Here is a 27435-nt window from a genome sequence, read left to right on the forward strand (position 1 = left end):
TGGTATATCGTATCTTTTTTGGTTTTGTTCTTCTTGTTCTCAAGAGTCAGTCAAGTCAGTTGAATCAAAGTCTTTATTTTCAGTTGAGTCAGTCCTATAGTCTTTTATTTTATTTCCTTTTATAAATATGAAAAATTCTAAATTCGACCTGTCTGGTTCTCTTCAAAAGATGAAGAGCCTTATAGCCTTACCGGGCTATATCGCCTCATCCTAGAAGGGTCCAGAGAAATAGGAGAATTTCTTTGTACCTTGATAGGGGATAGGTCACGTCGAGCAATTAATGTTAAAAATTTTCCCTTCCTAGAGGGAGCCAAGTGATAAAATTTACTGCTTCCTTTATTTGTTTTCTATATTAGGTGTCTTTCTGTTTTTGTTTTCTAGGGACGACCTAGAAGAGAGAGGAGCATTGAAAGGCGAGTGATGCATTGTAAATGTAATGTGATTATGGTGTATGTTTGCGGTGATGAGTTTTGCGTTGCACATGCAAGTTTTCCGAGTAAAAGTATAAATCTCACTAGGTTGCCTTGTAAGTCCAGGGTCGAACACAGGGACTACTGAGTTACTATGCGACAGTAAAATTGATTCCATTGCGGTGGCAAAAACAAATAAGTTGGTTGGTGTTTTGTTTAAGTAAAAATTCTATGCGACGGATTCAAGTAAAGAGTTGATGAAATCGAGAATTACAATAAGTATGCGATGAATGGGTTGAGAAGGGATTTAGCTAACACTTCCTAAGACTTCGTTCAAGTTATGCGATCATGTTACACACACACAACAGCATGTCATCTCTCAATGCAAATGCCATAGTTCCTATTTCTAGGACACATGTGATGTATACGATAATATTGCTAGGACTTATGTCTAAGCAGCTATTCTTGTCTATGTGATGTTGAATGATGCACACATACACAAGGTGACCGCATACTATCATACCCTATTTCTAGGGTGCATGCGATGCGTAATAACAAAAAAAACTTACGTCTAAGTTTCTATCTCTTGCTTATGCAGTTCTAATCTGACTCTCTCAAGCCTAGATTCTAATCTGACTCTCTCAAGTCTAGATTCTTTCTTTAGACTACTCTCTCAAGTATCTCAAAGGGTGAATGGCGCATACATAAGATAAGATGATCGCATAAAGTGAAGATCTTAGGTCATGCTAGCTAAGTACTTCTCAACCCATTCGAAAATTTAGCTATTCCTGCAAAATTTGGAGATATTGAACAGATGTTGAGATGAGAATTCCATTTTCTATAAATAAAGTGCAGAATACAAAAAAACAATGGAATGTAGGGATAGAAAGCCCGGTAGCAATGTCTTGCTTCCCTTGGCTTTTTACACTATCTTTTCACTCCAACTCTATCCAAAAGAATATCCTTGCTTTCGCAAGTGTCGTCCTCTCTCCTTTTATAGTGCTTCCCAACTGTCTTTCAAGCTGTCCAGGAATGATTTCTCGGTGTCTTATTCTCTTCGCTCGTCTCCGTCTTCTAAGTATATGAATAACTATGAACAGAGTAACGGCTATCTATTGTGTATATGATCTAACTTCTTAACCCTTTTACTTTGGTGGCCTCCAGTATTTATAGAGCTCAAGGTGAAAAAGCTTTTTTTTTCTCTAATGATTGCAATGATGGGTGGTCATTAAATCTTTTGCTCTAATGTGCTGATTAATGGTCACCGAAAAGTTGAGTGTACTTGCTACAGTGTATCGTTAACGGCTTGTCAACTAAATTCGGATTCGACCGTCCTCAGTTTTTTGTCCCATCATGATTTATTAAGCTTTCACCTTGATGTGTCTTCTTTGTGCGGCCATCTTCTTGAACAATTTCTCGCGAGCACATACAATCGCATGACTTTGCGATCGCAATCTTGCAAGGTGCGCACACGCCGAATTCCTTGGATCACAATTTAACTTGCGCCAGTGCATTCTTCCTACACAAAATAAGTAAATTAGCTACTTTTATGCGATGGGCGCATGCGATCGCAATTTTCTTAGTTTAATGCTTTTGGACATGATTTTGTATATTTTTACCATCGCATTCCCTCATTGTTTTACTTATTTGGCTATAATAACGTTCATTTTTACCCGTTATCACACCCCCAAATTTAAAACAATGCTTGTCCTCAAGCATAAACTAAAGATTTTCTTTAGAGAGTCAGCCACCTTTTCCTTACCTAGATTTCTCGATGTGCCTCATTCAAATCTTATGAACCAAAATCTTCTTAATTTCTATCCCGTCTCTTCCTAAAATATTTCTAATACTCAGGGACTGCAAGTTTAACTTTTAAAAAGACTTTACTTGTTTCCAGGACATCGCATGATTTATTTCAGAACTTTTTCCAACCGAGGTGTTTCCAAATGATTTTTATCCTTGTGCAGTTTAGATATTCTTTTTGTGACCTTGCGCTGACCCAAGTGCCTTGCCCCCACGGGTGTCATGCGAGCATCCAACTACGAGCAAGGCGCTCTTTCACAATCTAAACTCATGCCCATTTGGCAGCGGAGTCGCGATCACTTGATTTATGCGTTGATCACGATTCCTACCTTCGTTTTGGCTTACCCCTAAGGGTGTCATGCAGACATCCAACTACGAGTAGGATCCGATCTCAACATTATGATCTCTTTTTTTTAATGTCTAAAAGTAGCTAGGTTGAAAATAAATACTGGCACCCCCAAATTTAAATGCAGCAATATCCTCATTGCTGATAGACTGAAATGATTCATGTGATGTTATTAGAAAGTTTCGTGAAAATCATTTTGAAAAAATGCTGGTGGACTACTAACTTCTAGAAATGTTTCATGAATTGACCATCCTGAAATTAAGTTGATTCTAGTACATGCGATGAAAAATAAAGACATGTGTTTCATCATTGAAATTATAATTGATACGGAAAAAAATGCGGTGACTGAATAAAGTAATCAACATTCAATGATTGCGCCAAACTAAAGAGGGTGCGATGATAAAATTAGCAATGTTAAAATGAGATGCAAGAGTGCAAAATTTGGAATAAGAAGGTCAAAAAAGATAAAACCCCCAAATTTGCTCTGTTGCCCGCATCATTTGTGATCGTATACTTCTTTGCGGTGGGTTGATTCCTCGATTGCGATGCGCTGAACGAACTGGTCACATTTTTCAGTTATCGTGTAGCTCCACCGCAATCGTTTACTACAATTTTCGGTAAAAAAATCAAGAGGGTCAAAAAATATGAAAGGCAGAGTTGATAATTTTAAAAAGTAGTGTTTGTACAAAAAGGTAAAGTAAGTTCATGAAATAAAGATGTCAAAAGGATACTTCAAAAAATTCATCCCTTATGAGTTTGTATCGCGTATTAGTGCAGGAATTGCTCATTTCTTCTTCAGTCAAAAGTTCCTCAGGTCCACGGAGGTTTTCTCGCGATGCAAGTCTCCTTCGTGATATATCTTTACTCTTTGCCCATTGACCTTGAATGTATTGGTCCCTTCTTCATTGGTTAATTTGACCGCAACATGCAGGAATACTTCTTTAATTATAAATGGTCCAGACCAACGTGACTTTAATTTCCCCGGAAAAAGCATAGCCGAGAATTGTATAACAAGACCTTCTGTCCAACCTAGAGATTCTTTTTGTATAGTCGTTTGTCATGACAATGTTTTGTGCGTTCCTTGTAGATCTTGGCATTTTCATATGCTTGAATTCTTCATTCGTCTAGCTCGAGCAGCTGAAGTTTTCTCGCCTCCCTTGCAGCAATTTATTGATGATGCCATTGACAAAGCGGGAGCCTTGTCCCCTCATTATGGCACGTGGGGTGCCAAAACGAGTGAAGATATTTCTTCTCAAGAATTTGAAGACTATCGACGCAGAGCTCGCGACGCATGATACCGTTCAACCCACATGGAAACATAATCGATGGCCAACAGAATGTACTTTTGACCATTTGATGGTGAGAATGGTCCCATAAAGTCTATGTCCCACACGTCGAAGAGTTCCAATTCTAATATGATATTCATTGGCATCGAATTCTTCCATGAAATGTTTCCTATGTGTTGGCACTTGTCGCATCTCATATAATAGTCTCTTGCATCCTTGAATAGAGTCAGCCAAAAATACCCGCTTTGTAACACTTTTGCTATTGTGCGTTGACCTCCAAAGTGTCCACCATATGGTGAGTCATGGCAGTGGGATAGTATGTGCTAATAAGCAGCCTCTGGTACACATAGACGCAAGATCTGGTCTGACTCCCTCTTGTAAAGATTTGGATTGTCCCAATAGTAGGATTTACATTCATGCATAAGCCGCCTCTTTTGGTGGGCTGTGTAATTTTCTGGAAATTGCTCACAGACCAGGTAATTGACGATATTTGCATACCATGGTAATTCTTCAAGTTTGAATAGCTGCTCATCTGGAAAGGTTACGTTCACCTTCGACTGGTTGCGGTCTACTTTCGGATTTTCTAATCTTGATAGGTAGTCCGCAACCTAGTTCTCCGTCCCCTTGCAGTCAATGATTTCCATGTTGAATTCTTAGAAGAGGAGAACTCATCAAATTAACCTCGACTTTGCATCTTTCTTGGTCATCAAATATTTGATTGTCGAGTGGTTGGTGTGAACGATCACTTTGGATCCCAGCAAGTAAGCTTTAAGTTTTTCCAGCACAAATATCACTGCAAGAAGTTATTTTTTAGTGGTAGTGTAATTCACTTGGGCAGGGTTCAGTGTTCTACTCACATATGTGATGGGGTGTAGCATTGTCTTTCTTTTCTGTGCTAGCACTGCCCCCATCGCATAACCGCTAGCATTGCACATTAGCTCAAATAGCTTTGTCTAGTCATGTACGATCAACACATGTGCGGTAGTTAATTCGTTCTTCAATATCTTGAATGCATTGAGGCCCTGTGTATCAAAGTCAAATGTTCTGTCAGTATCCAGCAACGCACTCAATGGTCGAAAAATCTTCAAAAAGTCCTTCACAAAACGACGATAAAATCCTGCATGTCCCAAGAAACTCCTGATAGCCTTCACATTTGCTGGAGGTGGGAGCTTTTCAATGGCCTTAATTTTCATCTTATCCACCTCCAGGCCTTCTTTGCAAACCTTGTGCCTGAGCACAATACCTTCATTCACCATGAAGTGGCACTTCTCCCAATTCAACACAAGATTTGTCTCGTCACATCTCCTTAATATCTTCTCCTAGTTGTTCAGATAGACTTCATACATTTGCCCGTAAACCGAGAAGTCATCCATAAAAATTTCCACTGAATCCTCGAGATACTCAGAGAAGATAGCCATCATGCACCTCTGGAACGTGCTCGACACATTGCATAATTCGAATGGCATGCGGCGAAAAGCAAACATTCCGTATGGGCAGGTGAATGTGGTTTTCTCTTGGTCTTCAGAAGCGATCATTATTTGGTTGTAGCCCACATACTCGTCCAGAAAACAAAAGTAATCATTTCCTGCTAGGCGATTGATGACGTAAAATTAGCCATCAAATACTTGATGACTAAAATTATGGTGAACGCAATATGCAATGTATGTCTTAAGTTATGCGTTTATTATCATGCATCGGTGGTCATGCGTTGGAATGAAAATATGCGTTACTCTTATATGCGATGACCATGCATTCCTATCACAAGTTTTCTTGCACTCACGCCAAGTATAATGCGAATGCAAGTTTCTCGGGTGATCCGAGGTCGAACTCAGGGACTTGTAACTAAATGTATGCAGTGATGTGTTTGCGGTGGATGAATAAAAGAATGATGGAGGGTATAAGCTAATAACTACTCCTAACTAACAGACAAAACATTGGAAGTATGAATGAAAGGTAGAGACACAGCAAATTTTGACGCGTAGGAAATGCATGGAAAAATAGATAAAATGTGAGGATGTCTTCATCACAACCCTAAGCTTGACGCAAGGGCAGCCTCAGCCAATGCAAGCTATGCGCTCATGCTACACATACTTGAGCCTAATTCTAGAACGCATGCGATGTATATGCGACAGTGTCGAGAAGCCTTATTCCTAAGTCTCTATTTCTGCTCATGTGCTCCCACACATAAATAAGATGGTCGCATACCACCGTATCCTACTTTTGGACGCATGCAATATCCTATTCGTAGGGTGCATACACTATGTAATAGCAAACGGAGCTTATCTCTAAGTTCCACATTCTTGCTTATGCATTCCAATCCGCTCTCTCGAGTATTAGATTGGGTTTTTAGACTACTCTCCCAAGTATGCCTAAATGATTAATGATGCACTCATAAGACAAGGTAATCGCATAAACTTGGCTGACGTAAGATTATTCATATCTCTAGTGAATACTTGCTTATATTGCTTAATGCGACCAACCACTTACCCTCCCAGGCAGTTAGTTGTTGCTGACTTTACTTGTAGACAAGCATTGTGTCCGCTTATAGACAAACGTTGCTACAGCTTCACACTAAGCAAATAAGGTTTTCTTACAATACTCACACAACACACACCTCTCAGTGGTTTGCTACATGCTTCATATTTCTATGCCGCATGATTAAGTATACGATACTCTAACAGTCTCACTAAGTAATGCAATAAAAGTTAAAGATACTAAGTAAATGAAGATGGAGATGGAGTCAGAGGAAAATAGAGAAAAGCATTGATCATAAAATGTATTAATTCCTTAAGCCAAAATGTAATACAATACAATATAAGTAAAGAAGAGAAAATGAAAGGACTAGCTGGAATCAATGTCTTGCTTCCAGCAGATGTGTGTCAAGGCTGCCAGTGGTGCCATGGAAAGGCGGTAAAGCTAACTCTCTCGAGATCTAACTCCGACGAAGGCTCCGGTCATCACTCGGAATGGATGAAGGAGATGAAGAACTCTCAAGATTTCTTCCAACGCTTTGATCTAGATCACAAGGATCCACCCGAAGGTAGAAACTTGGATTAAAATGAAATTTTGTTCATCGGCTTCTATTTATAGAGTTGGATCGCCAATAGCATTAATGGACCTGCTCTTATTCTAACATTCGCGGTGCGATGGTCCTTTTTTGAATCTCTGCTGCTAACGGCGTGGTAGGTGAAATGTCAACATCATCTTTTGATTTTCCCGAGATATGTGTTAATGTTTCCATTCCACCAACGTTGCGTTCATCCCACTATTATGGTTATTATCATGTAACCGCAATCTTGTAATGACCGCATTCACTTGATTACCCCAACTTCTACACGATGACCACAATCGCTTGACAATCGTAACTCCTATGCGATGGACGCATGTGGTTGATTACCGCAACACCCATGCATTGAACGTATGCGTTTGCCTTTGCGATGGAGAAATTCTCCGCATGTGGTCGTCTTTGCTACAGCCCGGCTTTCGCGCATGCATCCGCTTCCTGCGTTAGCTACAAAGATAAACAATTAAATGCATAATAACACATAATAGTGGATTAGTCGAGATTCTTAATGTTGAACGATGCAAACTCATTTTCTCATGAATTCCTAACATAATTGTTGCATATTCTTCTTAACAGCCCTCATATTTCTAAATAAAAGGCCTAAGATGACGTGCATTTCTGCCTATCATCAGCGGTCTAGCATCTGGTCAATAAAAGGCAAGGGGAAATAGTTCTTCTTCTTCGCCATATTGAGTTTGCGATAGTCCATATAGATCCGCCAACCAGTGACGGTCCTCATTGGTATTAATTCATTGTTTGCATTTGGGACCATCGTCATTCCTCCCTTCTTGGGCACACATTGCACGGGGCTTATTCACGTGCTATCGGCGATTGGGTATATAATGCCTGCGTCCAACCATTTAATTATCTTCTTTTTCATAACCTCCTTCATCGTAGGGTTCAGTCTGCGTTGAGGTTCGATAGACCTTTTTTGGTTTTCTTCGAGACCTATCCTGTGCATGCAGTATGTTGGGTTGATTCCTCTTATGTCTGCTAGTGTCCACCCTATTGCTATTATGTACTTCTTTAGGATGCTAAGTAGCACATTTTCTTATTCTTCTTGTAGCGTAGAGGAAATTATCACTGGCAAAGTTTCATTTTTCCCCAGGAAAACATACTTTAGATGACTTGGCAGAGTCTTTAATTCCATGGTAGGTGGTTGTCCCAAGGATGGATTTTGTGCTTTTATCTCTTCATTCAAATTCACTTTTTCTTCTTTGTTCGTTGTTTCCATGATCACATTACAGGTTTCTACGGACGCGGTCGCATCCTCTCTTCATCTTTTTGTTCGGACTCCTCTTCTTCATTACAACTAGGTTCATTGTCAGAATCGGATAGGTCTTCATCTTTCGAATACTTATGACTTTAATGATATCAAACTTGAGCTTCTTCCCATTTACACTTAACGTGATCTCTCCCTTGTACACATCAATTTGAGCACGACTAGTAGATAAAAATGGTCGTCTCAATATGATGGGTACATCTTTGTCCGCTTCGTAGTCGAGAATGATGAAGTCTGTCGGTAGAATGAATTTTTCAATTAAGACCAGGGCATCCTTCAACTTTCCCTCTGGGTGAACTAGGGACCTGTCCGCCAGCTGGAGAGTCACCGTCGTGGGCGTCAGCTACTCCACATTCAACTGCTTGAAAATTGAAAGGGGCATTAAATTTATACTGGCCCCAAGGTTGCAAAGCGCTTGACTGATATATATCCCGCCAATTGAGCAAGGTATCGTGAAACTTCCGGGGTCACGCATCTTCGGTGGAATTATGGTGTTTGCCTTTTGCGTTAACGCCACCGTTGTAAACTTTCCTGTGCTCCTTTTCTTTGTCACCATGTCCTTAAAAAACATAGTATATTTTGGCATTTTCTCTATTGCTTCTGTGAAAGGGATGTTGATGTGTAGCTGTTTTAACATTTCCATGAAACGATGATACTGCACTTCATCATTTTGCTTCTTCTTAACTCTTTGCAGGAATGGTGGCAGTTGTACCTTCACGATTCCCTATTCCATAGGCTTAGAAGTGGACGTAACTTCTGGTTCCTTCGTCTCATTTTCTTCTGGTTCACCCTGTGTCAACGGGGTCTTGGATTCCATCGCAATTGGATTAGTCCTAACTAGCTCCTTCTTCTCTTCCACCATTGTCTTTCCACTTTGCAAAGTCACGACTTGACATTGCTTCTTTCCTATGTTCCCCAGGTTGTGAGGGAGCTCAGTTGAAATCGGCAACACCCCTTGCGGTCTATTTTTCAATTCGCCCGTAATCTGTCCTATTTGGATTTTGAGATTGCGGATTGAAGTCACCTGATTCTGGAGCACTATCTCGTTCTTTTCTATGTACTGCTTTAATAGGCTCTCTAGGGAAGAAGATGGCGATGCTTGCGAGCTACTAGCTTCATTTTGTGATTGATTGTTTGTTCGCGGGAAAAATCCTAGCGGCCTTATTTTTGCGCCATGGGTTGATAACTCTGTTGATTATTTTTCCATGCGAAATTGGGGTGGTTTCTCCACCCAGGGTTGTAAGATTAGAGAAAGGATTGTTCTTTACGAAGTATACTGATTACGGCTTCCTCGAACATTCTTCCATCGGATGCGAATCTCCACAAGTAGCACAATTTGTGCTTGTCTGCTCGATTGCATTAACTTTCCCTCTTTACGTTCCAGGGCTATTGATTGCGATGCCCTGTATTAGATTCATCATCGCATTCATTTGATTTTGTAGGGATGCCCCATTGTTTGTGTCACCTTCTCGAATTTTTAGTCGTTGATCGCTTTCCCTCCAATCTTTGTGATTTTTTTATATGCGATCAAGAATATTTTTAACCTCATCGTACGTTTTGTCAAGCAAACCTCCAGATGCTGCCGCATTGGCAGCCATCTGCGATGCACTGTTCAAGCCGTGATAAAATATTTTCATCTGGAGACAGTCAGGTAAGCCATTGTGCAGATAATCTCGCACGAGTCTCTTAAACCTCGCCCAGGCATCACTGAGCGATTTTTCAATTTCTATTCAAAATTTATAATCAACTTCCTCCTTCTTGCGTTCTCGGTAGGAGGGAAGTATTTCTTCATGAACTTTTCTACCACTTGTTCCCAAGACGTTATCTCCCCTGGTTCAAGAGAATAGGCCCATTTCCTTGCCTGATCGCATAGTGAAAATGGGAACAACGTTAGTCGAACTTCTTCAGCTGAGAGGTTTGGGAACACAAAAGTGTTACAGATTTCAATGAAACTTCAGAGATGGGGGTGCAGATCCTCGCCACGCCTTCCACCAAACTGTCCGACCGTCTGAATCATCTGCAACATTACCAAATTCATCATAAACCTCGATCTGTCCAGAGCTGGCCTCATTATTTCTGGGGAGAAATCATAGAGGTTAGTCGATGTATAGTCCCGTATGGTCTATTACAGGTCATTTTTTCAGAGAGAATGGGGTTTGTCATGATATTGTTCACATTGTTACTCTGTCTTCCGGTTTATTCCGCCATTCTAGGATTTCTCTCTTGTCAATTGTCGACCGGTTGTCTTCTCTGTTCTTCTTCTAAAACGTTTTTCGATTTCTGGGTCGTAGTGTGGGTCAGGAATGTGTCCTTCACTTCATACGACACCTGTTTCTTCCTTTACCAAAGGAATGGCAATGCACAGAGGTCGAAAGCTGCAAAGAAAATAAAAAAGTTACTGTTAGCGCAATATGTACTGCCGTAGTCCCCAGCAATGGCGCCAAAAACTTGATGTGTTGTAAATGTGATGCGATTATCGTGTATGTTTGCGGTGATGAGTTATGCGTTGCACATGCAAGTTTTCCTAGTAAAACTCAAGTATAAATCTCACTAGGTTTCCTGGTAAGTCCAGGGTCGAACACAGGGACTACTATGCGACAGTAAAATTGATTCCTTTGTGGTGGCAAAAACAAATAAGTTGGTTGGTGTTTTGTTTAAGTAAAAATCCTATGCGATGGATTCGAGTAAAGAGTTGATGAAATCGAGAATTACAATAAGTATGCGATGGACGGGTTGAGAGGGATTTAGCTAACACTTCCTAAGGCTGCGTTCAAGTTATGCGATCATGCTACACGCATACAATAACATGTCATCTCTCAATGCAAATGCCATGGTTCCTATTTCTAGGACGCATGCGATGTATACGATAATGTAGATAGGATTTATGTCTAAGCCTCTATTCTTGTCTATGCGATGTTAAATGATGCACATATACACAAGGTGACCACATACTATCATATCCTATTTCTAGGGTACATGCGATGCGTAATAGCAAACAGAACTTATGTCTAAGTTTCTATTTCTTGCTTATGCAGTTCTAATCTGATTCTCTCAAGCCTAGATTCTAATCTGACTCTCTCAAGTCTAGATTCTTTTTTTAGACTACTCTTTCAAGTATCTCTAAAGGGTGAATGATGCATACATAAGATAAGATGATCGCATAAAGTGAAGATCTTAGGTCATGCTAGCTGAGAGATTGAATAGATGTTGAGATGAGAATTCCATTTTCTATAAATAAAGTGCAGAATACAAAATAACAATGGAATGTAGGGATAGAAAGCCCTGTAGCAATGTGTTACTTCCCGTGGCTCTTTACACTTGTTACTTCCCGTGGCTCTTTACACTATCTTTTCACTCCAACTCTGCCCAGAAGAATATCCTTGCTTTCGCAAGTGTCGAACCTCTCTCCTTTTATAGCACTTTCTAACAGTCTTTCAAGCTGTCCAGGAATGATCTCTCGGCGTTTTCTTCTCTTTGTTTGTCTCCGTCTTCTAAGTATATGAATAACTATGAACAGACTAACGGCTATTTATTGTGTATATGATCTAACTTCTTAACCCTTTTACAATGGTGGCCTCCAGTATTTATAGAGCTCAAAGTGAAGAAGTTTTTTTTTCCTTTAATGATTGTAATGATGGGCGGTCATTAAATCTTCTGCTCTGATGCGCCGATTAATGGTCATCGAAAAGTTGAGTTTACTTGCTACAGTGTGTTGTTAACGGCTTGTCAACTAAATTCGGATTTGACCATCCTTAGCTTTCCATCCCATCATGATTTATTAAGCTTTCACCTTGATGCACCGTCTTTATGTGGCCACCTTCTTGAGCAACTTCTTTCACGAGCACATATGATTGCATGACTTTACGATCGCAATCTTGCAATGCTCGCGGACGCCGAAATCCTTGAATCGTAATTTAACTTGCACCAACGCATTCTTCTGCACAAAATAAGTAAATTAGCTACTTTTATGCAATGGGCGCATGCAATAGCAATTTTCTCAGTTTAACGCTTTTGGACATGATTTTGATATTTTTTTACCATCGCATTCCCTCATGTTTTACTTATTTACACTGTAATAACGTGCATTTCTACCCGTTATCACGAGCCTGACCACCACCATCCTTTGCGTGATTATGTTATCAGGGGGAATTTTCTATTCCCTTATTTTCATTCTTTTTTTTTAGCTATATATGAGATACATTGGGGACAATGTATATTTTTAAGTTGGGGTGGGTACCCGTTGGGTAGTTTTTGTTAGCTTGGTCCTTAAGCGCTGTGCTCAGACAATTGTTATTTGCTTTGATTGCCTTGCTCGCTTGTTTGGTCTATTATTTATCATGATAGTCTACGATGCACTCTTCCTATAATGAAATTTGCATGAAAGAACGTTAGGGATGCATGATCATGATTTTTAGCCCATTTTGTTTAAAAAAAAAACATTTCTTGTCACTTGCATCTTTAAGTCATTGCTCTGCAAAATTAAAGTCTTGCATTCTTAGAATTGGGTTATCGGTTTGTACTTTTCTTGTCATCCCGGAAGATCCACCTTTGACTTAGGAGTAACTATTCTTGTTTTAGAGCAAAATTAGGCAAAGTGGATAAATAAGGCCTGTTGTGAATAAAAAAAAGGAGAAAGAAAGAAAAAAATGAAGAAAAACAATCTAGTTGCAATTTGAAATATATATATATATATATAATATATATATAGAAAAAGTAAAAAAAAAAAAAAAAAAAAAAAAAAAAAAAAAAAAAAAAAAAAAGTGTATTTGTGTGCATGGATAGAGGTTAAAAGAGCTACCTCCGTCGTGCCTATTTAGGGCACACAAGAAAAGAGTGATAGGTTCCCAACGGTGGGGTATGAAAGCTAGCCCTCTAGGTAAAAGAAATGCTCTTTATGTTTTTTGTGTGTGTGTGTTTAGGCACCCTTGTCTTAGTGTTACCCCTTTTTTTGCAAGTACGGTATGTTCGAGATCGATAACTAAGCCAGAGTAGGGGAAAAAAGGGATGAGGACCTTATGAAACTCTTCCAAGTTGTGCAAGCTTAATTAGTAAAGCTCTAGGCTTACTCATGCATGGATAGATCAAGAATCATTTTAAACCTTGTGCTTCACTGATTGATCATAAATGATTTTCGTTCTTGATTACAAATTTCATTCTAATTGACTGTTGAATATGTAGTAACAACTTAGCGAATTAAGCTAACATGTTTTTAATCATTTTCTACTTGATTGTGTATTTCTACCTTGCTCTAAAAAAAAGTTAATATTCCTAGCTTAATACGGGCTCGTTAGTGGGTTTTATGTGTTTATTTCCGTATTTTGTAGGTATCGAACAATCAAGAGGTAGAATTAATCATTTGGTGAAGAACGGGGTTAATTTGAAGTAATTTGGAGTTAATTTGAACATTGGGGCTTTAAAAGAGTTAAAAAGACCAAAATGCCATTGAGTTCCACCGAATTTAAGGCAGCCATCGAGCACTATCGAGTACCATCGAGTAAGAGGCTCTCGAGTAATCAAGGAAATGCAACCGAGTGATCGAGGATCGAGTATCGAGCTGTAGAGCATCAAGTAGCAAGTTTCTGGCAGTGGACGCAGCGTTGCAATGCTACTCTTGGCGTCGCGACGCTCCAAGGTTGAATCAATGCCAGCATCCCAACGCATCTCAACGCTCCAACCTAACACTTGTGGACAGAATGCCCAACATTGCAACGCTGCCCATTAGCATTGCAACGGTACGATCTTTGACGGACGTGAAGCAAAGCGCGCGCGCGAGTGAGTGTGATAACGCTGCGATGAATCCTATAAATATATCTCCTCGGCCTTAAATCGATGGATGCCGAATTTTGGAGGCCAAATCGATGGAGGCCGAAGTTAATCTTCATTCTTCTTCCTTTTCCTTCAATTTTCAGTATCTTTAAGTCAGTTTTAATTTTATTTTTTGGATCATGAACATATATTGGAACGTATCTCGTCGGTTTGTCAATGAATCGATGAGGTAATCTTTCGTTTAATTCTTGGATCAAACGTTCTTTGTATCTTGATGATTTTTTTGTCTAATTTTATGCTTAATTCAGAATCATGTTTTTCTTAAATCTTGTTTAATTTAGATTTTCTTTTATGTGTGGATTGACGCCCCTATCATGAATGCACATCTTCGTTAGTTAAATTCAAGCTCGCATGCATCCTTGTATTGTCCATGCTTTGAATTTACCCTTGTAGCACATATTAGATAAACATGCTTAGGTTTTTAGGCTGTCCATGAATCTTTGCATCGCATGTTTAATCTAGATTTAAGGAACAAATTGATTATTTGAACATGGCTTTCCTGACACTTAATCAACATAGTTGAATCCTAAATCTTAATGCATGTGTTTCTAGTTCTTTATGGCCGTTGAGGACCCAATTACATCTAGAAGCATGTAGGTTAGTTAGGGCATAGTTTTCCAGCCTCAACTACAAATTAGGAAGCTTTATCGATTCGGATTAATTGATTTTTGGGCTTATAGAGATTAGTTAATTCGCATCGATTGGGTAGCTATGCATGCATAATTTGAATATATGAACAATGATTTAATTTACATTGAATGACTATTTGATCCGAGAACTAAAAGAATCCATTACCGTTTCATATATCTACTGCACTTTACTTTAATTCCATGCATGCCATGTATTCCACATCAAACCCCTCATTTATCACTCTAGTTAGAAAATTAACTTAAGGAAGCCAATCGCCCTTCTCTGCTAATCGACTTGGACTTACCACTATTGCTACGTTTTAGTAGTAATAGGAGTAGTTCGGTATTATAAATTTTCTTTTGACCAGACTCAAAGCTTATTAACGATGTGAATTTCGGCCCTGTCAGTTGGCTTGGGTGTTGAAGAAGAGCCCTTGGAGGAGGTAACGGAGTGATTGGCATTCAAGTCCTGCGATGACTGTTGAAAAATTCTTCCCACTACCCCGAGCCAGCCAATGCCATCAAGCATCTAGCCCTACTAATGAGGTTAGATAAGCTGAAGATGTGTTAATAATACTAATAATTTATGCTTAAAACTATCTTTGAACTTAAGTATATTTGAAATCTCTACGGACTACATATCATGAGTTAACTTGCGTCGGAGTGTTATATTTTGTAGCTAATCGCAAGATCTGTCTACATGTGCCAAGCTCTTACGTAATGAAGAAATATTTGATCGTATGCCTTGGGATCTCTAACACAATCCCAGTGGATCTTCTGCTACAAATTCATAATATTGACAATGGTAACAGTGCTGACATTCTCACCAACCAAGTCAGAGATGGTGACTAATTAGAGCAAAAGACCCAAAGCTGTCAGCGTATGACTCTATAAATAGAGCCTTACGTCCAGAGAGAAAGGATTAACACAGCACGTTAGATAATTTTTAGTTCGGGCGGAGAAAGTGAAAAATCCTTAGCCATCCTTAGGCCACGAACAAGAGCACATTTTAGAGCAACTTGAAGCATTCTCCACTTCCAAAAGACCCTCCGATTTACCACTGGAAAAACTCACCGGAGCAAGTGCTTGAGAGAGCCTTCTCCATTTCACAGTGCCATCTGCCTCACTAACAGCCTTAGCACCCCATCAGATTAAAGCAAGAGATTGATGATAACTACACATCACTTCTTACTTCTCGCTTTTCCTTGTTGTATTTTGTTTTGTGATTAAGACATTAATACATTTTGTAATCGGCATCTCCTACTTCTATATATTATCATGACTACTTTCATCATCTCATCTATCTTTATCATTTCTTTTTTTCTTTTCCATGAGTACCTAAATTCCATAGGTAAAAGGGAAGCTTAATACCAAGAGCTAAGTTTAAGTTTTGAGGGTTAATCCTGTTTAGTATATAAGTACGTAAATGTTTGCCTATGATCACTCATAGAGTCAAGTAGCTATAACCAACTATCCGAGAGGGTAAGTACTTGTGGAACTCACTAAGTAAAATAAGACGTGTTTCTAGAAATAGAAATAACCTTATGCTCACCGCAACATCATTCATGCGGCATGGAGATATAGATAATCCATAGTTCGTCATAAGGAGACAAATACTCCTTCGTATTATATTTATACTTTTGATGATGATAAACCGTTACATTCTCCTTTAACTGAGCTATCTCCTCAATCTAATCAGCCTTCTTCATCCTCTTTTAAATATGAGCCTTCTTCAGCTACCCTTGAACCATCTTCTACATTACCTGAACCTTCTCCTCAGTCTGCGATGTCAAAATATGTGGCTGGTTCTTCCATAGTAACTAATCTTCATCCAATGCAAATTAGAGCCAAGTCTATCATTGTAAAGAAGAAAGTTTTTGACGCTAAAATGGTGCCTTCAGAAAATGTTTTTAATGAACCTACATCTGTTACTCAAGCTACTAAGATAACTGAATGGAATTGGTTGCAAGTATATTTATCATATAAACATCATCCTGATGATTCTATTGCTTGACGTAAGGCTCATCTTGTAGCCAAGGGTTTTTATCAAAAGGAAGGAGTTGATTTCTTTGAGACTTTTAGTCCTATGGTAAAGAAACCTACTGCACGAATTGCTTTTTCCCTTGGCAGCCTCACTTAATTGGTCTCTTCAACAGTTGGATGTTAAAAGCATCTTTTTACATGTAGAACTACAAAAGTAAGCTTATATGCAGCAGTCCCAAGATTTTGGAAACAAAGATTCTCAAAATCATGTGAAAAAAATCTTTGCAATTGTATGGACTTAAGCAAGCACCTCGTGTGCTTGGTTTAATTGTTTCACAACACATCTTTTGATATTTGGGTCTATAGCATCACATGTTGATCCATCTTTGTTTGTTAGAAATGTTGAAGGCTGTATTACCTCTTTGCTATTATTTGTTGATGACATCATTTTAACTAATGATGATCCGGCATACATGGACACCCTTGTTAATCAACTCTGAACTGTTTTTGACATGACTTACTTGAGAGCATTGACATACTTACTTGGTCTTGAAGTTAAGACTAAGACTATTGGGATATTTGTTGATCAATCAAAATATGTTGCTGAAACTTCAGTTTGGGTTGTCTATACTAAACCATGATGTTCTCCTTGTTCTACAAATTCTTTAACTAACGCTACCATCTTACTCTTTAGAGGATGCTCAGTCTTATCAAAGTATGGTGGGTGCTTTGCATTACTTAACATTTCATTTGTTGTTAGTAGGGTATCTCGATATGTGCATTTGCCTGCCCTCATTCAATTGGTTACTGTTAAACCCATTTTTCTATACATAAAAGGTTCTCTTCATTCTTTAGGATATTTGGATTCTGATTGGGTAGGGGATCGTTTGGATCATCGATCAACCACTGGCTTTAGTTTATCTTGGCCTTAATCCTGTTTTGTGAATTTCTAAGAAGGAAGCTATGGTTTCAAGGAGCTCCACAGAAGCTAAGTATGGAGCTCTTGCCATTGTTGCTGCTGAACTTTCGTGTATTCGCCAAGGTCTCAAAGATTTGTGTGATGTGTGTATCTTCTTACATACGGCATCAGTTCTGTTTTGTGACAATCAAGTCGGCTCTTCAACTTGCACAGAATTCTGTCTTTCATGGTCAACCAACGCAAAAAATATGGTATTTTTTGAAAAAAAATAAAATAAAATCAAAATAGGATTTGAGATCTAAATTTTTATCTATAAATAACTAATTTCAACCCTTCTCATTTTCCATTAGGTATCTCTTCTCTTTTTCTCAATTATGTTAATGGACTCTCTCTAACTTCTTTGCTTTCTTTTCTTTTTTGTGAAAATTTTGTTTTAGATATTTTTTTTAATTCCGTTAATAATGTCTTTCCCAACGTTTCTTTTCCTTCTTTCAAAAGTTTAATTTCTAATCGATATCACCTCTCTCTTTTGATTAACCTATGTCATCATTTTCACTTTTAATTTTGTAAAAATATATGGAGTGATTTAATGTAATTTTTTTTTATATGCTTCTATAGTTTCTTTCTATATACGCAGCAAATTCACTTATTGAAAAGGTTGGAGAAAAGGCCTTGCTTTTGAGATTCAATAAATTTCTCAAAGTTCAAGCAATTTAGACACCAACAAAGTGACAAACAAGAGAGTGATTATTTTAATGTTTTTGTAGTTTTTTCATGTTTTAATTTTTGTAAATGATACCAATGAGTTTAGGGGTTTGCTATAATTTTTACTATATTTTTACATGGTTTTGTTTTTTTTCTCATTTTAAATTTTGCTGGAATTAAATACTAATTCATAAAAATGTAAAATAAGTTTAAAATCAAGAAAAGATCGTTACAAATCAAAAGAGATTAAGTTTTTCAGAGTTTCTGTTTGGATAGAAAAAAAATTACATTTTTGTTGAAATTAAAATTTGAAAAAAAAAAGAAATTAGGAGGATAATCAAATATCTTTTTTCTTCAACTAAGAAAATCGTTATGAAATTTCATATAAAAAATATTAATATTTTATTTTAATTAAAGTTTGAAATAAAACGAACAATCATATCATCCAAATCAATTTAAAAATTAATATTGATAAGATTATAACGAAATAATAATAATATTTTGCTTTAAATTAAAGTTTAAAATTAATAGAATGAAAAATTATCATGATATTTTTTTTAAAAAAAAAAAAATCTTGGTTTAAATCAAATTTGAAATTAACAAGATAATAATAAAATCATTAAAAAAAAAACCCTAAGAGATCATTATCACGAAATTCTAAATAAATAAAGAATAATTATTTTAGTTTAATTTGAAGTTTTAAAATAGGAGGGTAATCGAATAATCGAATAAAAAAAGTTTTTTAAAAAATAAGAAAGAATTTTCATGAAATTTTGGTTTGAATCAAAGTTTGAAATTAAGAAAATAATCAAATCAACATAATGAAAAAAAAAAATCACATTTGATCTCTATCAAATATCTACTTCATGATTTTTAAAAAAAAAATCACATTTTTATTTCTAACTAATATCTCAAATAAAGGGAGAAATATTTTTTAAAAAATTAGATTTTATCTCTAATTAATATCTACTTAACCTTGAATAAAGGAATTTTTTTTTTTTTAAATTACTTTTTTATCTCTAACTAATATAACTATTTTTTTAAGGGAAAAATACATTTTAAAAACTTCACAATTTATCACTATCTATTATCCACTTCACTTTAAATAAAGGAATCTTTTTATGGAAAAATAATCACATTTTATCTCTAATTAATATATTTAACTAAAATCACATTTTTTTTCTTTAAAAAAGAAGGAAAGAAAACTACTTCACACAAAATAAAGGAAACATTTTTTATCTTAAGGTATGTTATCTTTTTAAATTTTTTTCATAAATTGTGTTTTTTTCAACACTGTATGAGATTGAGATTTAGATTGAATAGTATTTTCAACTTATACATGTACATCTTATTTTCAACGTTGTGAAACACATGCAATGCACATAGTTTCAACTAGTGTGATTAAAAGTAAATTTGTAAGTGTTTAGTTCTTTTCCTAATTTTTTAAACATAACTTAAAATAGGCAAGGTACAAATTTTAAAAATATATATTTCCATAATAATAGTGGGTTCAAAAAAAAAAAGAAAAAGTTTAGAGAAAAATCATTTAATTGAAATTTGTATAAATATAAGATAGTAAATTAATTTTTTTTTAATAAAATAACCTTAAATTAAAGTGTATGTGCATGTGTGCTAGATCAAAATATTGATCATCCTACCTATGTTCGTAAAGATTTACCCTCTGCTTGGATTTAAGAAAGTTAAAGAAATGATTTTAAATCGTGTTTTAAAATCTGGGAAATGATTTTAAATTAATTGCTTTGTTTAGAACAAAGATTTGATATGAATGTATTTAAAATTTTGCTGAAAGTTAAGAATTTACTAATATAGGCTTTTAACTATGACATGTTAATTGAAAATTAATATATGAGAAGGTTAATTATGATGTGTTAATTAAAAATTAGGATATGACAAGGTCAATTAAGTAACTTATACGATTTGATATTACTTCAGATTTTAAAATCACTTTCCTGTGGTAACAAACAACAAAATTCATTTGAAATCCGTTCTAAATTGAAATCTCTCAAATCATAAGGTTCCAAACAAGTCATCAATGTCAAATTGAAAGGTAAGGTTATTGTCAAACTCAAATGTACTTAACTAGACCTGTTCATTTAGGAGAAGAAATTTCAACACACACTAGCCACCACAACAACAATCCCATAAAACTAATGGATCACATAAAGTAACCCATATCCAAACTTATTATTAATTTTAAAAAATATATCATTTTTATATACAATACACTTATTTTTATATCTAGTTATTTTTATTTTATTTCATAATTGTTTTGGTCAATTTATATTCCAACTCTTAGAAAGAAAATTTTATAATATAAATTGAAATTAAATTAAATCTTAATTCAATATATAAAAAATAATTAAATATAATTTTTACATATGTAAAACAAATATTTAGATAAATGACCCTATTACCAAACCAATCCAACCTATATATTTTATAGTTGAATTGAATTCATTATTTAATAAAAGTTACTTGAGTTAAAGAAATTTACCATCCCAACAAACCCAATTCATGAATAGTATGAATAGATGAAATACATGAAATTTACAATCCTAGCAATGAGCTTTCATATGGGATTTTATTGGTTAGTCAACATATAAATAAGTAGGGCATTAACTCAGCCATCAATTTAAAAGCAATCTTAACGAGGATGATAAAGAACAGAAAGAAAAAACATATTTAGAATCCAAATAAAAATGAACTTACCACTTTCCCTTGCTAATAGTTACATTAATCACACCCAACAAAGATAAAGTTATCAACTAGAGTAGAACCTAAAACTCTTCTACCTGTTCTATATTATACTTTTCTGCCATAATCAGAACAAGACTGAACCCATGAATAGGCCTTCATTATTCTAAACCATATGGAAAAATGAAAAGAAAAACTAATAGAAGAAGAAACAGCTCTTGTTTCTTCAAAGTGCCGACTGGAAAATCATCTCAGCAAGTTCCTGAAACATTGCACACAAATCCTCTATCAGAGCTAAGTTCAGCCACATATAAACTGGCAAAAATGCAGAAATGGAAAGTGATAATCAAAGCAAACATGTTCCCATTCGCATTAGGAGTTATTGAGTTTGCTGGATTAATGGACTTGATTGAGTTACAAACTTGTTCCTAACTATCCAATCATAAAATTTTTGGTTTAAGTTGTTACTGATTACTTATTACAATACAATTTTATGGTAAATAAAAAGAGTAATGTGAATTATGAATATCCTTTCATAGAATGTTTGATAGTGTCTGTGTTTACCTGCTTGCCAGAAGGAACCTTTGGTTCTCCCCATTCCAAGGCCTTCTTCTCAAGATATTCAAAATCAGCCTTACCAGCCTGCACCAAATGTAGCATTATATATTAAAGCACCATGATTCAAATCCCCCCACCCCAAATTTGTACTAAAGAAAAGAAAAAAAATCAAATAGATAATGAAGTGAAATAATTAAAACAGCTTACCTCTATTAGTGCGCCGATCTCGGTGTCGAAACTCTCGTATCTCTTACGAACAAGCTCAGTTAAAGAACCATCCTTTTTCAAGACATCACCATTAAACATTATTAATAGAGTTTAAAAGGAGATAGAATGAAACCCAAAACTTAAGTAGAACATGCTAAAGTTTGTTATGACAAAAGAAGGTTAGGAATAAAGAAACTACCTCAATTAGCTTAGCAACATTTCGAAGTCCACGAGCAAGGGTGTCCATTCCACCAATGTGAGCGATAAACAAATCTTCAACATCTGTGCTCTCTCTTCGCCTGTCGTTTAAGCAGCAAAGGAGCAATGAATAACCAATAATGGCATATATAGGCTGAGTAATAGAAATAGAAAATAACAGAGGGAACTCACAATTTAGCATCAAAGTTGAATCCACCAGGTGCCAATCCTCCCTGCCCACATAAGAAAGAACAATAAGTTCTGTGATTTAGAATTCTTTCATGTTGTGAAGAAGCTTATAACAGTTGACTGTTTGCAAACTGAACCAAGATTGATATATTACATACATTTCTCACAACACTGAGCATAACCATGGTCGCCTCTCCGATGTCGGTCATAAATTGATCAGTATCCCAACCTGTGACATTAAATAGCTAAACTTAGTAGTCTACCCAGCTATGCCTTCCTAATGTCATGTCTGATATTATAATATAAGAATTCAATAAGTTCAGGATGTTAAAGGTTTGATTTATACCAACTTGAGGATCGCCAGTGTTTGCATCAATGCTTCCGAGAATCCCATTGAGCCTTGCAGTTTCAAGATCATGGTGGCAACTGAAATGTACAAACAAGAGAAGTTTAAAAAATACTACACATTTCCACATGAAAACAAGAACTACAAATTGCGGTTAAAAGAGTAATCAAAATCAATCATTTCTTATGGATTGCCTACCTGTGACCCGATAGGGTGACATGATTGCATTCAATGTTAAGCTGAAAATCATCTACAATCAAGATAGAAAAGGAGGGGAATAAAGATCAGGTTCAATAATGCAAATACATCAAGTTAAGGGCATTGTAAGAGGAAAAAGGGGACAATTTTTCGTATACAAGTTAAACAACAAAAGGTCCATGAATTAAGAGAGAAGACGAAATAATTACCAATAAGACCATATTTCCGCAGGAAATTAGCTGATGTTGCAGCATCCCAATCATACCTGATAAAGTAAAAGGCATTCGTAAGCATAAAGGTTCACAAGTCACAGCCCAATACAGGAGGCATACAGATGGGTGAACCAATAATTAAAGAGAGGAAGTAAAAAAAGAAAGTAAAGAAACGCACTGATGTTTGGTAGGCTCTTGGGGCTTGGGTTCAATTAGCAATGTTCCTACAAAGTTCAAGGAAATGATTTAACTAGACATACTACCATTAAAATATCCCAAGGAATTCATAATTTCCATGGTGAATTTTGCAGCTCCGTGAAATATTTGGAAATCCAACATACCATTGAATCCAATCTTCTTCTTGTAGGCCACGGCAGCTTGAAAAAACCTAGCCTGCAACCAAATAAGATAAACAATCTTCATAGTTCGGTTCCAAATGCGAGAAACAATAAATAACAGTTTGAAAACTCAAAGATTTTGTAATAACACACCATATGATCAAGCTCTCTCCCCATGTCAGTGTTCAATAGAGTTTGATAACCCTCGCGGCCACCCCAGAATACATAGTTTGCTGCACCCAAATCATGAGCGACCTGAGGAAAACGAAAAATTAGCTTAGATTATTATTTGGTACTAAAATTTAAACTAAACCAAGCATGGTTGACTTATAATAAGTCTCTTTACACTCACCTCTATTGCTTTCTTGACTTGAGCAGCAGCATATGCATATACACCAACTTCAGAGCTGCAGGAAAAACAAAAAAAGCTCAAATAATGATATCAGGAGCAGCAATTCATAACAAAGGTCAAAACATATTACCTAGTAGCAGCACCGTGCATGTATCGAGGGTGCATGAAGAGTTGTGCCGTAACCCACAGAGGTTTAATTTTGGTTCCCTGCATTGTAACATATGGCAATATAAACTCAATCTTGATGAGGTCATCAAACTCGAAGGCTAATAACTCTATAAAGCAACAAACAAAGTGATAGAAAGGGATTGTTTGGAACGTTGAGTTGAGTTTTGTAGTGCGGAATTAATATGTAAACAGGGGAAGATCGAGTTCCTAGGTAAATGTGCAAATTTCACTAGTGAACATTATTGAACTTGGTAGAGTTGAGTTATTTAAAATCAACTTATGAAGTTGGTGGGCCACACCCCAAAAAATAAAAGAGAGAGAGAGAGAGAGATATTGGATATGAATCACATGCCTCTTGCCCCACATTAAGCAGTCAAAATAAAACTACTTTCATATTCAATAAGCTGAATTCTAAACGCATTTATCAAAATAGGTTATCCAAATATATAACAAATACAATTACCTGAAGCTCTTTAGCAACAGCCACCACTTCATCGAAGTTTGCATTAGTTTCCTATGAAAATCATACAAACAGAATAGAAACTTAGTTAGCAAAATTAATTATCCCAAACATGCAAAAGTAGAAGAAACTTAGTAATACCTCCAAAGTTGGTGCATCTGGGGCTATATCTCTGTCATGGAAGCACCACCACTCAACCCCAAGTTTGTTTAAGAACTCAAAATTAGCTCTCACTGTGCATCCAAACATAAACTCATGTCAGTTATATTGACCCCACCACATTTACTCAATAGGATTGAGGATATGGATTCATCACTTACTCCTCCTCTTTGCCATAGCCACTGAATTGGTACCATCTTCCCATGGCCAATGCTTAGTGGCAGCACCAAATGGATCTCCTCCAGTCCCACGGAATGTATGCCAATATGCAACACTGAATCTCATCCAGTCCTGTACTCACAATATTTCCTGTCAGAAACAATTAATATATGCTTTGAATCCTAAACAATACTGGGAATAAAAAAACAAAACCTTCATTTTCTTCCCGAGAATTTCCTCATCGGCATTGTACCATTTGTATGCCAGTGGATTTTTACTAGTAGGACCCTGATAGGTAAGGAAGCAGCAGGCAGAAAAGAAAAAAAAAAAAAAAAAATTGTTTGTTAGTTAGGGTGAGTATGGTACTGCAACCATCACTCCAAATCAATTCAATGTTTAATTTTACATTTTAAGTATGCTTTCATACTATTAAAATCGATTTAGAATGATTAAAAGCATTTTCTAAGTGCATGTTTGGGCGTAATTTTGAAATTGTTAAAATTACTTTGAATAAAATCACTCTAAAATGACTTTAATCACTCCAAATCAATTCAATGTTTAATTCCACACTTTTGAAGTAGGTTTCATTGCTATTAAGAGTGATTTGAAATGATTAAAAGGATTTTTTAAGTGCATGTTTGGGAATGATTTTGAAAGGGTTAAAATTACTTTTATCAGTATAAAATCACTTATCAAAATTAGTTTTGAATTATTGAAAGCATGTTTAGAAGTGATTTTAGAAATGCCAAAAGTGATTTTAACCATTTTAGAATCACTCCCGAACACCCCAAACATGCTAAAAGTGTAGTTTTCAAAATCACTTCAACCTTATCAAACACCATGAAAATTTAGAAAAGTACTTTAAACACTTTTCACCACTCTAATAGCTAAAATTAAACTCATCCTTCAAATAATGCAAGGAAAACCCTTCAATTTTGCAGCAGAATATTACTTATCCAAAGAAGTAAAACTAGCAGAAACTCGAATTGAAATCAACTTATTTAACATTCTAGCCAGAATTCATTACAATATACAAAAACAAACGATTATTTGTCTCATCACACCAACATACCTCATACTTAATCTTAGGAATACCAGGGAAAAATTCCCCTTCCCAATCCCCAGAATGACCGCATTCACTATCTAGATTAGCAGGACATGTGGGAGACTCAGCAATCTGCAAGTATCCAAAAACATATTCAAAAAAACAAAAACCACAGAGACTCACAAAAAGTATAATCACATTCAATACAAATTTAACAAAACAGAGAAGAACTTGCTCACCGCTCCAAGAAACAACACAACCAAACACAAAACCAGAACCGATACTTCCCGAGACTTCATTTTTCTTTCCCTACTTCTGCAACATTCACCACATAAACCTCGATCAGAAACAATAAATAAACCAATCAATCATCAACAATGCAGTCCAAAATCGTTGGTGCCCAAAAACAAATAATCAGCCAATTTCAGGGTGATCGCAACAGAATCAATAAGAGAAACATCGACCCATCAGAAATTACAGAGAAATGAAGTAAAATCCCTGAACAGAACTGCAAAAATCAAAAGGGTTACAGTGAAAAGAGTGAAAATTCACCGACCCAGATGAGAAAAAGCGAAGAAACAGACTCACAAATCGAAGTGATCCTCGAAGAACTACAAAATATCAAACCTCATCTCATCGGTGGCCCTCGCAAGGCTCAAATATATAGTGGGGGGGCAATTGAAGGATAAAACTTGATTTTTTTTTTTCTTTTGAAACTGATAAAATTTGAATTCTTTTCTTAGATATAATATAAAATGAATAAAAATTCGTAAACCTCGAATGAAATCACATTTAATTAAAGAAAAAAAAACCGCATTTGACGAATATATCGGAGTCGCGTAGCCAGTGAAACGGATATAATGATCAAATTTCGGGGGTAGTTTTGTCTTTATGGTTTGATTAATTAGTTAAGATTTCGTAGATAAATGGAAAGCATAAATCAAAATGAGTTGTGTATTGATGGAAGTGATAAGTTCACCGCTGATTGGATAAAAAGTAGGTTATGAGTTGTGTTATTATTGGGCAGTGATGTTATGTTAGGTAACCGCATGATTTTTTTAAAATAGCATATATTTTGACGTGGCAGATGTGATGTGATATTTATTTACAACTGGATAAGTACCCTGACTCAGATTTACGTACGAAGAAGGACAAATTGGGGAATTTGTATATGCAAATTTTTTTAAAGAAATAAATGCGAAATTTAATTTTCTTGTCGACTTATCGTATTATTAAATATATATACCTATGCATGTATCTAATATTAGATAAACATTTGATTTCTTCTTTGGCCTATTTTAGGAGATGATTCTTGAAATATGTTATATATTTTAACATTTAAATTATTATAAAATTCTAATTTTATCTCTGATATCTATTACATATTAAACAATCAATTTTTTTTTAAAAAAAATCACATTTTATTATGTAGTATCTAATTCATGAAAAATATTTTTAAAAAATCACATTGGATCGATCTAAATTTTCTCTGTAATAACTAATTTCAACCCTCATTTTTCATCCGTTATCTCCTCTCCATTTTCTTTTTCTTTTCTTGATTTTGTTACCCAACTCTTTCTAACTTCTTTGTTTTTTCAGAAATTTTGTTGTAGATACTTTTTTTAATTTTGTTAATAGCAATATGAGGAGTGAGAATCTGAAAACAGAAATTCGAAAACTAGAATTATATTTCATGTTTGCAAATATGTATTTGGTAGCAAAATTCAAAAATTGAATTCTAATATAAATAATTGTAAACTAGTTATAGTTACCACCAAATATTAGTTGACCGACGATTATTGTTAATCTATTTATGAACATATTTTATGTTTAAATATTTTGTGTTAAAAAAATTGTATAATTATCATTTTGTAATAT

The 27435-nt window shown here is 35.8% G+C and overlaps 1 protein-coding gene across 3 annotated transcripts; it reads right to left on the bottom strand.

Annotated features, from left to right (window-relative positions):
* Positions 1-20874: 20874 nt before the first annotated feature.
* Positions 20875-26297, bottom strand: LOC120080531 (xylose isomerase). Of its 3 annotated transcripts, none has more exons than XM_039035215.1 (21): positions 26185-26234; positions 25797-25872; positions 25585-25689; positions 24726-24800; positions 24515-24644; positions 24336-24427; positions 24198-24248; positions 23697-23773; positions 23567-23621; positions 23368-23469; positions 23218-23269; positions 23055-23100; positions 22874-22929; positions 22665-22716; positions 22467-22546; positions 22279-22349; positions 22124-22164; positions 21933-22032; positions 21734-21805; positions 21533-21610; positions 20875-21230 (listed from the first exon to the last, which is right to left on the bottom strand). In XM_039035215.1, the coding sequence occupies exons 1-21, from the start codon at positions 26187-26189 to the stop codon at positions 21195-21197; spliced, it is 1452 nt and encodes a 483-aa protein (XP_038891143.1). In that variant the 5' UTR covers positions 26190-26234; the 3' UTR covers positions 20875-21194. The 3 variants fall into 3 exon arrangements, with proteins under 3 accessions (XP_038891143.1, XP_038891145.1, XP_038891144.1); XM_039035217.1 differs by having other exon boundaries at positions 21195-21230; positions 26146-26297; XM_039035216.1 differs by having other exon boundaries at positions 21195-21230; positions 26114-26269.
* Positions 26298-27435: the final 1138 nt, after the last annotated feature.

The sequence above is a fragment of the Benincasa hispida genome, chromosome 6 (genome assembly GCF_009727055.1).
Source record: "Benincasa hispida cultivar B227 chromosome 6, ASM972705v1, whole genome shotgun sequence".
Lineage (NCBI taxonomy): Eukaryota > Viridiplantae > Streptophyta > Magnoliopsida > Cucurbitales > Cucurbitaceae > Benincasa > Benincasa hispida.